This window comes from Scardinius erythrophthalmus (assembly GCF_964197995.2).
Source record: "Scardinius erythrophthalmus genome assembly, chromosome: 19".
Taxonomy (NCBI): Eukaryota; Metazoa; Chordata; class Actinopteri; order Cypriniformes; family Leuciscidae; genus Scardinius; species Scardinius erythrophthalmus.
This window is the reverse complement of record NC_138239.1, coordinates 18,461,946-18,477,540: the sequence shown is the minus strand read 5'-3', so window position 1 is coordinate 18,477,540 and position 15,595 is coordinate 18,461,946. Positions and strand designations below refer to the sequence as shown.

The window sequence follows — 15,595 nt, the reverse complement described above, 5'->3', positions numbered from 1 at the left end:
ATTCTCATAAACAGAGTAATTTAAGGTTTAAGTTAACTTAAACAGAGTTGAGAAAGGACATTCTTGTGTTACAGTATAATGGATCTGTGCGTCAGGTCTTAAAGTGACAACAGCCTATTTTACATGCTGCCAAATTATGAGATAATATTAAAAATATCTATATAGCAGTTTTTCCTCCATGTTATGGATGTCAAAATTGTGGCCAGTGAAAATGCTGATTGGCTAGTAACTATGGAAAACCACTAGCCACAGCTGGTGAGCAAAAAAGTTATTGTAAAGCCCTGTCTGACTCTGTGCACATCATTATGATTTTTTTTTTAATTCATGTGACCTTGTAATCTTTAATTAAAAACATTAACCTCCCCTCCCCTTCGAAACGGCATCTGTTCTTTTCATGATGTTTGTCTCGGTGGAGAGTGGGACTAAATATCCTCCTCAACTGACTGCAAACTGGCATTCAGATCTGCCTCAATTTAGTTACACCAACTTCCTACAATCCAATCGAATACAGAGGACGAAATGAAGTCCCGTCCTACCTTTTTTCTCGTTACAGAAGCCATTTCACCCAGATATACAGTACATCACAATAGGGAAAAAAAGATTAGCGCAAATATATTTCATGCCGACATATATACTATTAATTTCTTTAGTTGTAACTATTTTTCAAGTGGAAAAAAATATTTAGTATAATATGTATAAAACTGTATCTTGTCAATTTGAAGACAAACTAATAGATATATGGTCTGGTCTGTTTGTAAAGACAGGCAGGTAAACCAGAGCTGGAGTTTGAACCGAGGCAGCACTTTCTGAGATTTTTTGCCACTTCCTCTCAGACAATATAAAAAAGATGCAGACGCTTTGCTAGAACCATGATTGATGTGAGTTTTTAGTTTCTTCCAGTCTGAGGGTGGACGGCACAGACCCCGGTAATGTTTAAAACACAGCGACCAGGGTTAAACACATCAGTGGCCCCCACATACACACAGACACATTAATACACTGACAGAGTCAAGCCCTATTAAAGTGATGAAGCCACATGTATTTTTGAGGCCTGGAGTTTAGAGGTCTGAAGTTGGTGGCTATTTTAACACATGTTTTCATCTTGACTGTTCTTGCACCTTCTGAAAGAGAGCAAGAGAGGAGAAAGAGGAAGTTTTGCCTTTATTATACGAGTAGGGCTCAGCGGTATGACAGTATTATGCAAAATTCATTTGAATAATCATAAATGAGATGGTCATCAAAGTGAGATTAAATAACTTGCATTTAAAACTTAACTATTTTAATTGATTATATTATCCAAAAATAGACAGTCCCACTTGTTTATTCATGTATAAAATATTTTTGGTGAGTTTCCAGCAATAGTAGCTATATTGTGGTATTGTGACTGCTTGTAAAAGTTATTTTAATAAAAAAAAAAAGTAAAAGCAGTAATATTGTGATTATCATAATATGATATATCATAATATGAGATTCATACAGCCACCCCTATATACAGTATATTGTTCCCTGCCTTGTTCTCGGTCTGTGTTTAGTTTGAGGCAAGAATTTTCATACACGCGCTAGCAAACAAACAGTGAGCCACACACTCACTCTCTCTCACAGTCTGTGAACAGAGGTTGTTTGTCTTGTTGGCTTATGTAACTGGCCACAAACAACCTCCATAGTTTCTGGTTTCCCACAGTAGGAACACACACTAATACACACACATACTAATACACACAAGCCCTGCATTCCTCTTTTCTTCCCACTTCTCTCTCTTTCTCTTCCTACACTTATCCATTCTTCCTTCTCCCTCCTCAGTTTCTCTTCTTACCACATCCATTATTCTTTCTCTTCCCCTCTCATCCCTTTGTCCACCACATACCTAGACAGAGAAAGATCTCAAGCAGGCCTAATATTGTGACCAAATGCTCGGCAACAAGATTCCTGCATCACCCATATGAGCGCCCCATTTCGATGTGTCTGTAGCTTGTACATCTGCTGGGGCAGCTTTTCTTGCCCTATGCAGTCAACAAGAACAAAAACAAATCCCATATCAGACGTATATGATCTGTAGACGTTTCTAAAGATCAGTATTAGCCCTTCTGTGCCAGCCATCTTCTCTGTGTTTTGAACTTTGTATTAATGAAGCAAAAGGATAACATCTCATCCCTTTCCAGAGACTGAACATCTTAAATCCTTGTTTACTTGGAGAGGAAAAAAATCATTAAAGCATTATGGAAAAGCCATGCTGAGTCAATTTCTGATTCCGTTTGTTGCAGCCAAAATTAAATTGCTTCTCACTGTGTTGCCGGAATTCTTAATAAACTGAACAGAAAGTATGTTTTCCTCTCCCACCCACATAAACGCCTATAAATAATATACATTTATTTTACAGTTGTAATGATTTGTTTATTCATTTGATTTGATTTTTAAATGAATTACAAATAGTTTTACATTTATGCATTTTGGCAAATGTTTTTGTCCAAATGCAAACGCATCAGTTCATCCGTTCTCTGGGGATTGAAGCTTAGCAGTTAGCACCGTGAGTTACTGGTGCTCAGGACACTGATTCAAGTTTCATGAACCTTAAGTACATAAAACGGATTCATTTTGTGTGGGACACTGAAAGTAAAGGTTTGCAGTCCAGTACAGTAAGTGACTCAGATGTTAATTTGGTAGTCGCTCTGACAGATTAAAAAAAAAGATTCGTCAGGCTGATTCAAACTGAGTTTGTTAGTCTTTCTGAGTGAATAATTTAAAGAACCACGAGTCATTTGAATGTGAATCAGAATACACTGGACGTGTTGTATGTTTGTTCAGCCATCTATTTCATTTATAAATATTTTATTTGTTGTGGATTAAGCAGCAGTGCAGAAAGCACTGCATAACATGATTAAAAAAAACTCTTTAGGGTGTAGAAAATGTTCCCGTCAAACCCTACTCTATTCTGGAGTGCATGAAAAGCCGCCAGTATACATCAGCTCTTATGAGGTTGTATCTGTCTTTTACATTGTTCCTCTGGCACTGAAATCCTTTTCCAACTTTTTATCATTTCCTAGTGGTGCAGCACCCACGCTGCTGCCGACTCCAGACGACCATTTAACACTTACAGGCTCATTGACGAGCTGGCCCACCGTCACTGAGAGGGTCTGGAGTGTGTACGTGTGTGTGCGTCTGGCAGGATGGCTCCATTAGAACATTCAGAGTCTATTGTACATAAAGGCTCTCCACACAAGTTGATTTATTGCATCCTTTTGTATATGGTGCTCTGAGATGATTGATAAAAGCGAGAGAATGAGAGTCACAGATGTGTGAAGCATTGAGAAGAAGAGAGAGAGAAAGGAGAAGAGAGCCATGTTGCAGGAAGCAGATACTTGCATTATAGTGCTACTTTGGTCGTCATAAATTCAAGCTGTCAGAGACAGTCGGCAGAAAAATTGGGCTGTTTTATTTACTGAAGTCATCTGTGCACACAGTTTGTCATTGCTCTATGAGGTTCCCAAAAGCCACCGTTTTGATAAGGCTCTGAGCCAATCAGGACAAAGCTATAGAAATGATAAACTATGACTAGATAATGAACAATGTTTTACAAGCTTTGGAGTTCATGAGTTCACACAAGTTTGTGGTTGTGAAAAGTCTTGAGAAAAGTCTGCCGTTCATGCTTCTATAGTCTTGTTTCTTTTTTTGTGTGATAACAAAATTCTTATTTTAACAAAAAAGAAAAGTCTTATTTTTTCAGCATATATTTTAGTCATTATTTTATTATTTTACTTTTAAAATGATTATCATTATTTGTAATAATAATGACAATAATACTAGTTATTTAGACTGATGTTTGTAATAATATTTATTGCTGTCGAGATTATAACATTATTTATTATTATGACCCTAATTTCATTCCAAACCTGTATGGTGTTCATTCGTTTTTTTCGTGAAACACAAAATACTTTTTATGCAGCTCCATACAAAAACATGTCTGTAAAGCTTTGAAAAATGACAAAAAGGATCATAAATGCAGTTCATACAACTTATTATATATTTCCAAACCTTTTGAAGCCATGAGATAGCTTTATGTGAGAAAAGCTAAAGCTGAGAAATAGATAAATTATAATTCTTCCACTCTAGTGAGCTGTTATGTCAAGAACCACTACCATTGAATCATTAGGTTGAACTCGAGCAAAGTAAATGAGTCATTTTAAACCAATTCTTTTTACTGAACCGGATGAACTGATTCATTTTTGAGTGAATTATTCCTGTTTGTGGTAGAACAACAAATGATCTGTTCAGTAATGACATATTTTCTCGCCTGCAGATGTGAATGAGTGTGAGCTGCTCGTTAATGTGTGTGGTGAGGCCATCTGTGAGAATCATGAAGGCTCCTACCTGTGTTTGTGTCCTGATGAGACGCAAGAATTTGACCGGAATTTGGCCAAATGCTTCTCTACAACACCAGGTAATATAGTATATGGTAAACCACCACAAAGTGATCTACCAATTCATTATCCTACTGAAATCCAAATGCCCTAACCCAAACCTGCAAGGCTACCATCATGCCACAGATTACGTTTTATCTGGACAGGTGACCCCTGTCCTCCTGCGAAACTTCTTGGCTTTACCGTGTGCTTAAAATTATTCTGAAGCTTTTCACGTTTAAATCTCAGCCATAGAGATCCTCTAGTGCAACAGGACATTAACTTCCTATCATCAGGGTCCAGCTCCGAGTAGAACAGAGGGAAGCAACTCAGGCAAGGCGTGATAAATGGGGGTTGTAAACGATCTGGCAGGAGAGAAATGAGATTCAGTCTGAGGATTAGAGAGGGACCCAAGCACCATGGACCCCAAAGTACGTAAGAGACAAAAAGAAGCTCCCACGCTCAGATAAAAAAAAAAGACCAGTACGGAGAGATATACTGATAAGGCCCAGTATATCTCTGATTGGAATATATTTCGTTTTATTGCTATTATTATTCATATTTAAACAATGCCTGCTGTGTTAGTGTTTATTTGTTGATAAAAAGTTGATTTTGGCATGACATTTATGAAATACAACAAAAAATTTGCACTAAGCGCAATTTGCATGAGCAGGCCGCAAAATTGAAATTCTTCAAAAGTGAAGTGAGCCAATAAATCTGGGAAAGGTTTTGTTTACCTGTAAAACAAGTGGACTAAAGAAGACCAGACATGGAAGATGTTAAAAAGTGTTAGTTTTAACAGTGGCACTGGCTAGACTGGAATCAAATTGTTCCTCTAGTGCCCTAGTTGAAGAACATGGTGAAACTGGGAAATGTTGGAACGATGTTGATTGGATATATGTGTGTGATTGGCTACACACCAGCTGTGCCTGGAAGATCAAATAACAGGAAGCATTTCCTTAGATCTTAATCAACTGTTTTAGTTGAGGACTTTTGTTCAAATCCACCCACCTAATCCTGCTCCCCCCTTAAAACCTCCTGTCCTGAGTTTAAACATTTTTTTTACCACAGTATCTTTTATCAGTGCTATAAATCATGTTTTTTGCATTTAAGGATGGCGGCAGAACACCATAAAACTAGAATCACAATAGTACTGAAAATAAATTATCTGGAAATCTTAAAAAGAAGCTCTCAGTGACTGAAAAGCCAAGGCTGAACTGTAAAACTGCTCTCTGATGTCATGCACAGTTTCTGCTGTGTTCTTGACCTTGGTTCTTAAGGTATTAATTTGTGGATAACTGTATTGCAATGAAATATTACATTTATTTATTGATTCTTTTCTCCAATTCTTTTTTTTAATGAATGCTTTGTGACAAAACATGATTGAAAAATCACATCTGAATATTTTAAAAGTAAAAGACAACCGTCTGAGTTATCTGTGTTGCTTTGTTTGTTGCCTCGTACCCCATAGTCACATCGGTGGAGAGGAAGGAGTGTTACTATAACTTGAATGATGAGAACCTGTGTGATAAGGTGCTGGCCAGCAGCATGACTAAAGAGGAGTGCTGCTGTACGCTGGGAGCAGGCTGGGGGGACAACTGTGAGGTCCATCCCTGCCCCATACCGGGAAAAGGTATTAATTTACATAATGCACAACACACAATCTAAAAAGTACAGTACAGAGAACTGTAAGAACACTTCTGAATAGGTGGATCATTGAGTCAGTGAGTTGAACTTGAGGATAGTAAACAGATTCAATTATTTGCAGTGAATTAGTTGACCTGTTTCATTTTTAGATTAACTATACCTTTTAAACTGGAAGTAGAATTGAATTTTCCTTATTGTAACACTTTTTGAAAAAAATCATGGTGGTGGGGAACCAAAAGAAATTTGAGAAATTCAGTTCCAAGTAGGAAATTTAAAGTAGGAAAAATTAATTACATAGACACAGAAAATGTTTAAACCTATTATAATTTAAAAATGTAATGATTTAAACCTGTACTTTTCCCTTCAAATCATCCTACAAATTGTTTGAAGAGGACGTGTCCTGCCTGGAAGTGCACATATGTTGTGTTGCGCATTAGTGCTTATGAATCAATCTCTGGTCATTTATTAATTTCAGACAGGCAGATCAAATAGGATTGTTATCAGATAAGGTTCAATGCAGAAGAATATCCACCTTTCTGCAACTGATGACTGATGAAAGGTGTTCAATACATATTGAAGCTCGCCCATGATGACCTGAATGACTGAGAATCTTCAAATGCATTAGCAAATGACATTAGTAAATCATATCTGGATATCTTATAAATGATAAACAATCACTCTCATATGTCTTTTGCTTTACCAAAGCCAAAATTACAAGTCATAATCACTATTCTTGAATAAACACCGCAGACCATTTCCTGTATTAACCACTGACACTCTCTTATGCAGATCAGTTCTCACAGATGTGTCCGGCGGGTCAGGGTTACATTCCTCCTGGTGATCCCATAATTCCTACAACCAGCTTACCAGAAAGCTTCATAGGTATCTGTGTGTCTATATATTTTCAAAGGGATCGTTAACCCCAAAATTAAAATTAAAATCTAATGTTGTTCCAAACCTGTATGTATTACTGTGTAACACAAAAGAATATATTTTGAAGAATGTTTTTATCCATACTGTGAAAGTCAATGGGGTCCAAAACGAAGTGTCTTGTACTTTTACCCCCATTTTATGCACATATTTTTGACTTTGTGAGGTGTGGAAGCAGCCGCAGACATGGCTTAGCATCTGACCTACATATGCTGAAACACACACACTCAGCAGCCTGCTTCCCAGTATGGGGAAACCTCAGTCCCAGGGCCCGTCTAATGCACTGATTTAATTTATGAATGCAGTGAGAGTGTGGTTTCTCTTTGGCTGGTGGCAGTGTGAGTGAATGCACTCTGGTCGGGATGTGTGTGTGTGTGTCTGTGTACGTTTGAATGGAATGCTTATGGATGGAAAGGACATTTCCTCCCCATCAGTCTCCAGTCAAATGACATTTCTGCATATACAGTAGCAGATCCCCAAATAAGAACACTAACTAGAGCAATGCATCCTCAGTGAAGAGTCTGTATGCTGCCAGATGCATGCTGATCTGTAAGTGTGGTTCAGGGTTTCAGGTTAATGACCTATCTGTATGTTTTAGAATGAAATAATGAAAATGTGTGTCTTTTGCAGACGCAGATGAATGCAAGCTTTTTGAAAACGAGATCTGCAAAGATGGCTTTTGTCTTAATACCCTTGGTGGGTATGAGTGTTACTGCAAGGCTGGACTCTACTATGATGAGAGCAAACTACAGTGTGTTGGTAAGGTCCAAAATCACAATCAGCATGTAATCTCTAAACATGTGTTGATTACTATGTCTCCTCTGTTTTTTTTTTAAAGGGATTGTTGACTATGCTTCCCTCATGTTGTGGAGCACAAAAGAAGCTATTTTGACCAACAAAAAACGGGAATCCATTCACTTCCATTGTATGGACAAATAACAAACAAACAGATATTTTACAAAATATCTTATTTTGTGTTCCACACAAAAAAAGAAAGTCAAATAGGTTTGCAGTGACATGGAGGTGACTGATTACAGGTTTGATGTAGCGAGGTTTAAAAAAACAACTTTTGTTCAGACAGGCTTTTGCTAGCACGTCCACATGTTGTCATAGTAATAAGGTAAACTTGGTTCAGCGTGCACACAATTTTAGTAATAGATGTTTAACTATTGGTAAATGGTAAATGGACTGTATTTATATAGCGCTTTCACAGACCCATGGCCACCAAAGCGCTTTACATATAGCCTCACATTCACCCATTCACTCACCGACGGCGGTGTCAGCCATGCAAGGCGCCATCCAGCTCGTCAGGAGCAGCTGGGGTTAGGTGTCTTGCTCATGGACACCTCAACACTTGGTCAGGTGGAACCGGGGATTGAACCACCAAACTTCCGGTTTATAGACAACCTACATGAACCACTGAGCCACTGCTGCCAAAACTATTGATTGTTTTGGGCAGTGTCCAAGTCTGAACACAGAAAAGTGTAAAAAATAAATAAATAGACGACTACCGCAGTTTAGTAAGTATTAAAGAAGTATTAAATGTTGTCGTTTACACCCTAACCTTGTCCACGAAGACTCATATTCATGACATTTAATAGCTGCTGAGAAGCGCATATTCAGTCTAAGAAATCTAATTTAACGGGATTTCAAACCACATAAAAAGTTGTTTTGGATTGTATTTGTGTAAACGCAATGGATTTGAGTTGAATAGGCTAAAAAACGTATTTTTGCTGCCTGTCTGAACAACACACATGCACAGTGTTGAAAAACACAAAACGTAATGAAATTATTGAATATTATATTTTAGTGTTTCTCATTGTGCTGTGCATATCACTGATCTGTTCATAGTCACACAAAGCAGCCTGATGCAGGCTGAATAAAGGACTAAGCCAGTTAATTCAATATTTGAAAAGATAGTATTCAGAAACATAAAAAGTTACATGAAAGTGTTTTATTTTTAGGAAGGTTAGCAAGCAATTTTAGAAGGGTTTGTTATTTATAGCATCCTGCTTTAGCCGTTTATTGCTTGTGATGTTTGGCCTTGAATTGTCTCTGTTCTTTTGTAGTATTGGAATGACAGGATTGTGTGTGTGTGTGTGTGTGTGTGTGTGTGTTTGTGTGGGTGCATACAAGCTTACATGCTGAATAGATAGTGTGTGTGTGTGTGTGTGTGTGTGTGTGTGTGTGTGTGTGTGTGTGTGTGTGTGTGTGTGTGTGTGTGTGTGTGTGTGTGTGTGTGTGTGTGTGTGTGTGTGTGTGTGTGTGTGTGTGTGTAAATGTTGGCCTAGTTTGGCTCACCATAACGCCAACACATTTAAATTGGATTTAAATTTAAGTTTTAACCCTGCTGCAGCTGGCGGCTTGTGGCTTGCGGCCACATTATGCGTGCGTCTTGATGGCAGGTTATATGTGTGTGTGGAGCTTGGGTCAAAGGCTACATTTCGCGATCGGTCAGGGCGGCACAGCCGTTATGATCCAGGCCACAGCTCTATGGTGCACCGCAGGCTGTCTGCCTGCCTAAACACACATACACACACACACTCACTCACACAAACCGCAGACCCACGGCCAAGGAGTCTTACCCGGCCGCACTGCCTTAAAGCTGCCACACCCCTGACTGCCTCACACACATATTCAGTGTAGCCACAATCATTTGATCTCCTACACCCTCTGACACACACACATATGAACACCTACTCACTCTCCAAACTCAACTATGCATTTACACACACATACAAACATGTCTCTCGTTTCATGTGTCAGTCTTTTTAACACCGGGTCAGTGGGTGGAGGTTCTGGAGGAGGCAGCAAAATTTTACTTGCATATTGTGGGCAGATCTGGTTTTATGTACACAAACACACACTAAGTTCATTCACATGCACTTTAGATGTTTGATTTTAGTTGGACTAAAGCAATATATATTTATAATTTTTTAGTCCTGGTTGTGGTCTGGTCTGGTGATCTCCCTATCAGTGTTGTTTTTGTTAACTGAAAATGATTTGAAAATAAAGCTCAAAGTAATTGAAATAGAGCTGAAATAAAATAAAATATAAATATTAGAAACTCAAAATATCGCAACTAACTGAAACAAAGCTGAAGTACTAAAATAACTAAAACTAAAATGGAAAAAAAGTAAATCAAAGCTATATAGAAATATATATTTTTTAAACTAATAAAAATGACAAATGCACGTAACAAAATGACTGAAGCTGAAATTAAAAACTGAAAACATAACCAAAGCTAATTTAAAATATTAATAAATACTATAATAGCATAATTAATTCTAAATAAGAGTATTCTATTCTATCAGTCTATTTTTCTTCTTACGATTACCACACCTCACAACATTGTTCAGATGTTTTATTTCAAGACATTTGTCAAGTTTTTTTCCCCTAAAAGGCTCTAGTGTGTAAGACTAATTTCTTACACATCTCAATCTAAGTTTCAGTTGCTAAGTAAGAGACGCCTGAGCCATTCATATAGAAAGATTGATTGAATAAATTTGTGTCTGTGCGGCTCTTAACTGTGTTAACAACAGTGAAACAGTGTCTCTACTAATAGCGAAGCTATAAGTTTAACTGCTTCAAGAACAGTTCTGTTACTCGCCACTAAAAAAAAGACATTTAGTTTGCTCGCATACATGTTTCCGTGTGAGTGTGTGTACTGTATGTATGGGAGAGAAAGTGGGAGAAAGAGCATGCTTTCCATAGGTAATAGAACATAATTTTGTGGAAAAACGTTAAAATAGTTTGTCATTTTTATCCTATTATTTGTTTATTTACTTGCTTGGCCAGTACCTTTGTGGGTTTTGGTTCCTTTGCTGCTGTAGGCTATAAGGACTTTTGAAATAACTGAATTTGGCAAAGTGATATGGAACTGTAATTCAGTCACAACCTGCCTGGAACTACTTTGGCTGTGCATTTACTGGAAAATAACTGCACACTTTGGGTTTCTTCAACCAATCAGAATAAAGCATTTAACAGCCCCGTTGTATAATACATTTTTATTAGTGCGTTTATGCAATTTTTGTTTTGTTTTTGTGGTGAAGTGGTGAATTCTGGTGAAGTTTTTGGTTTTGCATCTATATTGTGTATATTGAGAGCAACTTGAACCTGCTCACTGAGTCTGTTTATCTTTGTTTATCTCTCTGCCTCTGGGCTTTGCAGACGCTGATGAATGTGCAGATGAGTCCAACTGTGTAAATGGTAAATGTATGAACACATATGGATCATATCAGTGCTTCTGCACTCCTCCCCTGGTTCTTGCGCCCGACAATGCCCGCTGCATTTCACCCGCAATGGCAGGTAAAGTCTTACATCAACTATTATGTACCTGAAAACCCAACACCCCACTACCAAATCCCTATTCTCTAAAACCCTGCACTCTGAAAAAACACACCATAAAACTCACATCCTAAACTCTTAAATCCCATTGCCTAAATGAGTGTCTCCCAATCCTGGAAGCCTCAATCTCTGCACATTTTAGATGTCTTTCTTATCTACCACAGTTATTTATCTCATTATCTTATTAATCGAGTTCTCCATGACCTGAATTGAGTGTCTCAGATTAGTGAGACACCTAAAATATGCACTTTAGGGTTCCTCAAGGAGCTGGATTGAGAAACAATGCTCTAAATCCTTTAATCCAAACCCTAGATTCTCTAAAACCTGTGTTCTGTCCTCTAAAACACTACAATTTACATTTTAAACACTCCAAACTAAATGTCCCACCCCCTCAATGTCCGATAATTTACCTTTTGTTTCTGAGATCATTATTTGATCATCTCTTGATCACAAAACAATTCCAAACAGTGTCATGCTGCCATCTAGAGGGTGGTCAGAAAAAGCAGTGCCATTTCTTTTAGACTTTAGAAATCAAGTATTACGAGGCATAAAAAGAAGCTTTGGTTCATGAGCACTACTGTTTCTGCCACTGCCTGGCACCAAACTTATTTCTACACTGTTTTCCATATTGATTCGTCACATTTTGATTTACACATTGCATTGCGTTGTGCTTTCTATGGATTTTTTTACTTACAGTTCACATAACAAGTGTATTTCAGTATTCTGTAATTGTCATTTGCTTGACACTTAAAATGCACGTTTACTCGAAAAGATCAGGTGAAGTTTGTTTGTGTTTTTACAGGGCAAAGAGAAGATGAAGTGTTTGAAGGTATTTGCTGGGAGATTGTGACAGAAAGGCTGACCTGCACAAAGCCCTTCGCCAGCAGACACACCACATTCACAGAGTGCTGCTGTTTATTCGGAGATGCTTGGGGCATGGATTGTGCTCTCTGTCCCCAGAAAAATACAGGTATAAATACACAAACTTCCCCAATGAGCACCTTTCACATCTACTGATGCCTGTTTACATCAATATCGAAATCAATGGTATATTGAGTGCCTGTTTACATCAGTGTTTACATCAAATGTCACATTGAGCAATACACTCTCTAGTATAACTATTTCGATTGTCTTACATGATCTGACTGCCCTGTAATTATATTATTGCACAATCGTTGAGACTCAAAGAACCTGCAAACACAAAAAAAAGCACAAAGAAAAATAGATGAAAACAAAACTCTTTCTTTTTCACTGTCATCCAGCTGCCTATGCAACTATGTGTAATATCCGTCAGCCTGGTGATTCCCGTCGGCCATATGGTCAGGATGCTCTGGTTGCTGGCCCAGTTCATGAGTACGAGATCAGCCCTGAATATGACTTTCGGCCTCCTGACAGCACGCTGCCCCTCTATGATGATTATGAAGCACCGAGAAGTGAGTAAAATTATATACTTTAAATAAATAGTTCAGCCTAAAATGTAAACTGTCAGTAATGTTCTCCGTCAAAACCTCTCTCTCCTTCACAGATCCATATGATGCATTTGAAGGACTGCGAGCAGAGGAATGCGGTGTGCTGAACGGATGTGAGAACGGACGGTGTGTGCGGGTGCAGGAGGGGTACACCTGCGACTGCTTCGATGGATACACACTCGACATGTCCCGCATGGCCTGCGTGGGTGAGCAAGAGCAGATTCTCACATGAGGGGATCAGGCTGGTTTTTCAGGATGTGGGTGGGATTAGCTCAGGTTTACGTTTCAGATCGTTTCAACCCTGAATCATTTATTTGAAGAAAAGAAAAATGCATGCTTTTATTAATAATTAGGTGCTGTAGGGGGCAAATTTTCCTGCACAAGTGTCTGATCTTCAGGATAAATAAATAAAACTAGATTAAAAAATATGTTGTGTGACTGGATTTAATTTGTGGATGTTATTAAGGCATACGAGCTCAAAAGGGTTGGGGGTGATTCAAAACCTTCAAAATTGCTTTTCCCATCTTCTCCCAGAAAAGTGACGTGCTTATACAAGCTAATCTCCTGAAATGAAACATGACTGAGAGCAGATGATGAACGATATAACAGAGTTTCTATTAGGGTTGGGAACCGAGAATTGGTTTCTATTCAGAACCAGTTGAAAAAAAAAAGAAAGAAAGAAGAATGACAGTACTTAACACTGCTACAGAATCTACAGCAAGTCTGATTTCCAAAAGGAATGATTCTTATGAATTGGTTCTTTTAGTGAATCAAAAACCTACTGAACAATCAGTGTAGTCCAATTTTTAAACAAATGATTCTGGGTCAGTTCTTTTTTTAGCGAATCAAAAACATACAACTCAACTGGAGTATGCAAAATCTCAAATGAATGACTCTTATAAGTTATTTTAGTGACAAAACAAAAAACAAAAATGCAGACTTATATCAGTGTATTGTAGCGTTTGACTGGTTGTTGATATGACATGTAGTTAAAGATACACATTATGTGTTTTGCCAGTAGTATTGTAAAAAAGTCTTTTAAAGAATTCACATTTTGCTTTAGCAAAGAAATTCCATTTACTTTTTTAACAAATATTTATTAGGCTACCCTAAAAACTAAAAGAATTATTATTCGAATTGTCAAGGGTGAAGATGAGTCCCAAACTCTTTGTGGTTTGTGTTCCAGATATCAACGAATGCTCAGAGCTGAATACAAAGATGTCTCTCTGCAAGAACGGCAAGTGCATCAACACGCAAGGCTCATATAAGTGCGTGTGTCTGCCAGGATTTGTCCACTCTGCCCAGCACAACTACTGCGTTCCTCACAGACAGAATGCTACCAGCACGAGCACGGAGTGACCAGCAGAGGGCGCAAGATATACTAAAAACACTCTTATTTAATCAAGGCCCATATACTCTGCACTGTATAAAACAAACACCCAAAAAACAAACATAGAAAAAAGTCCTACTTGAGATGAAGAGTTTAATGTGCTATCTAATGGTGTCTATGAGAGAACTGTATAAAATATTTGTTTTATTGGTCTACGTAAGTTTATTCTTTTTTACTGTATTAGGAAGTAGAAAGACTGTTTGAACATAGCAGAGGTGATATTTCAGCAAACTGACAAACCCTATGACCTTAAGCTGGGGGACTGCTTTATTTTACCCAGTCAGAGACACCGAGCGTGTGGATATTTTACTAGTGCAAAAGCCAGACTCTCTCGTTCCACTTTTACTTTCTTTCCATTTCTTCTTTTGTTTTATTAATTGTCCTTTTCCTTCTTTCATTATGTTTCTAAATCGTTTATCGGCTGTTTTTCTTTAAATCGCTGTCTTTTTTTTCCTATTTACTTTCAAATTTTAGTGAGGCAGACCACACAAAACACACACCTGCAATACATGGAGTCATAAGAAACACACAGCACAAAATGTTTTCAGTGTCAAGTCTTTAAAATAAGCTTTTTATACAAGCTGCTTTGTATTAATGACAGACGCCAGCTAATTCTCTGTGTCTGGGACATTAGTCCACTGCAGATGTCTGCCCTGTGGAGCAGGCATGACCTTTGACCTCACCTTTCTTCTAGAAATTATTATTATTATGTTTCTTTAAAAAGAAAATAATAAAATGAAGAACCTTTATGTATTTTGTTTTTACAGAAATATTTTACTACATTTGATCGAGTGGGCGAAATGTCTTGCCAGGTTGCAAAGCTGCTATTAAACAGCCGTGGGTTTTTTTTCACTCTTTTTCTGTTTTTTTTTTTTTTTTTTTTTGTACATTTAAACTGAAGAGTTGATAAAAACTATGTATTTGTAATTTGTACATGAATAAATACTTTCTGAATATCCATATAATGTATTAAAACTCTTGAAATAAATCAGAGATGGTGTTTATACATATTTAGCTATGCTGTGTTCTCATTGGTGCTTCTCAATTGGGTCACGACCTAATATGGGTTGTTGGGTCGCAGACAGAAAGGAAAATACAATGTTTAAAACAATCATTGGGGTCTGAAATGCCGCAGAATAACATTACGTCGTCATCACCTTAAATAATGGTGTAGTTCAAAACAAATGCAGTAGATTTACACCAAATTGTTCTGTTCTCATAAGTGGTTCAATGGAAAGCATGTCCTTTGTCTTAGCTACCAGTTTATCTTGAGCAGTAATCTGGTGTGAGAATTTAGGTGACTTATGAGTCGACATCAGTTGTTTTTCAAACAAAATACAATGGGACAAACTTAACTAATGGCTTTGATATCAAATGGATGTTTTGACTCATTGTACAGCTGGAATACTGGATTCTGA

At 37.7% G+C, this 15,595-nt stretch overlaps 1 protein-coding gene across 4 annotated transcripts in view; it reads left to right on the top strand.

The window, feature by feature from the left end:
- The window catches only part of ltbp1 (latent transforming growth factor beta binding protein 1), an 82,863-nt gene extending 67,674 nt beyond the window's left edge, over positions 1-15,189 (top strand). For all 4 annotated transcript variants that reach the window (XM_081347782.1, XM_081347781.1, XM_081347780.1 and 1 more), the window contains 9 exons: positions 4,295-4,435; positions 5,866-6,027; positions 6,831-6,923; positions 7,602-7,730; positions 11,142-11,279; positions 12,121-12,288; positions 12,581-12,751; positions 12,844-12,993; positions 13,974-15,189. In XM_081347782.1, coding sequence (XP_081203908.1) covers positions 4,295-4,435; positions 5,866-6,027; positions 6,831-6,923; positions 7,602-7,730; positions 11,142-11,279; positions 12,121-12,288; positions 12,581-12,751; positions 12,844-12,993; positions 13,974-14,146 — 1,325 coding nt within the window. In that variant the 3' untranslated portion in view covers positions 14,147-15,189. The remainder of the gene's footprint in view (positions 1-4,294; positions 4,436-5,865; positions 6,028-6,830; positions 6,924-7,601; positions 7,731-11,141; positions 11,280-12,120; positions 12,289-12,580; positions 12,752-12,843; positions 12,994-13,973) is intronic.
- The last annotated feature ends 406 nt before the right edge of the window (positions 15,190-15,595 follow it).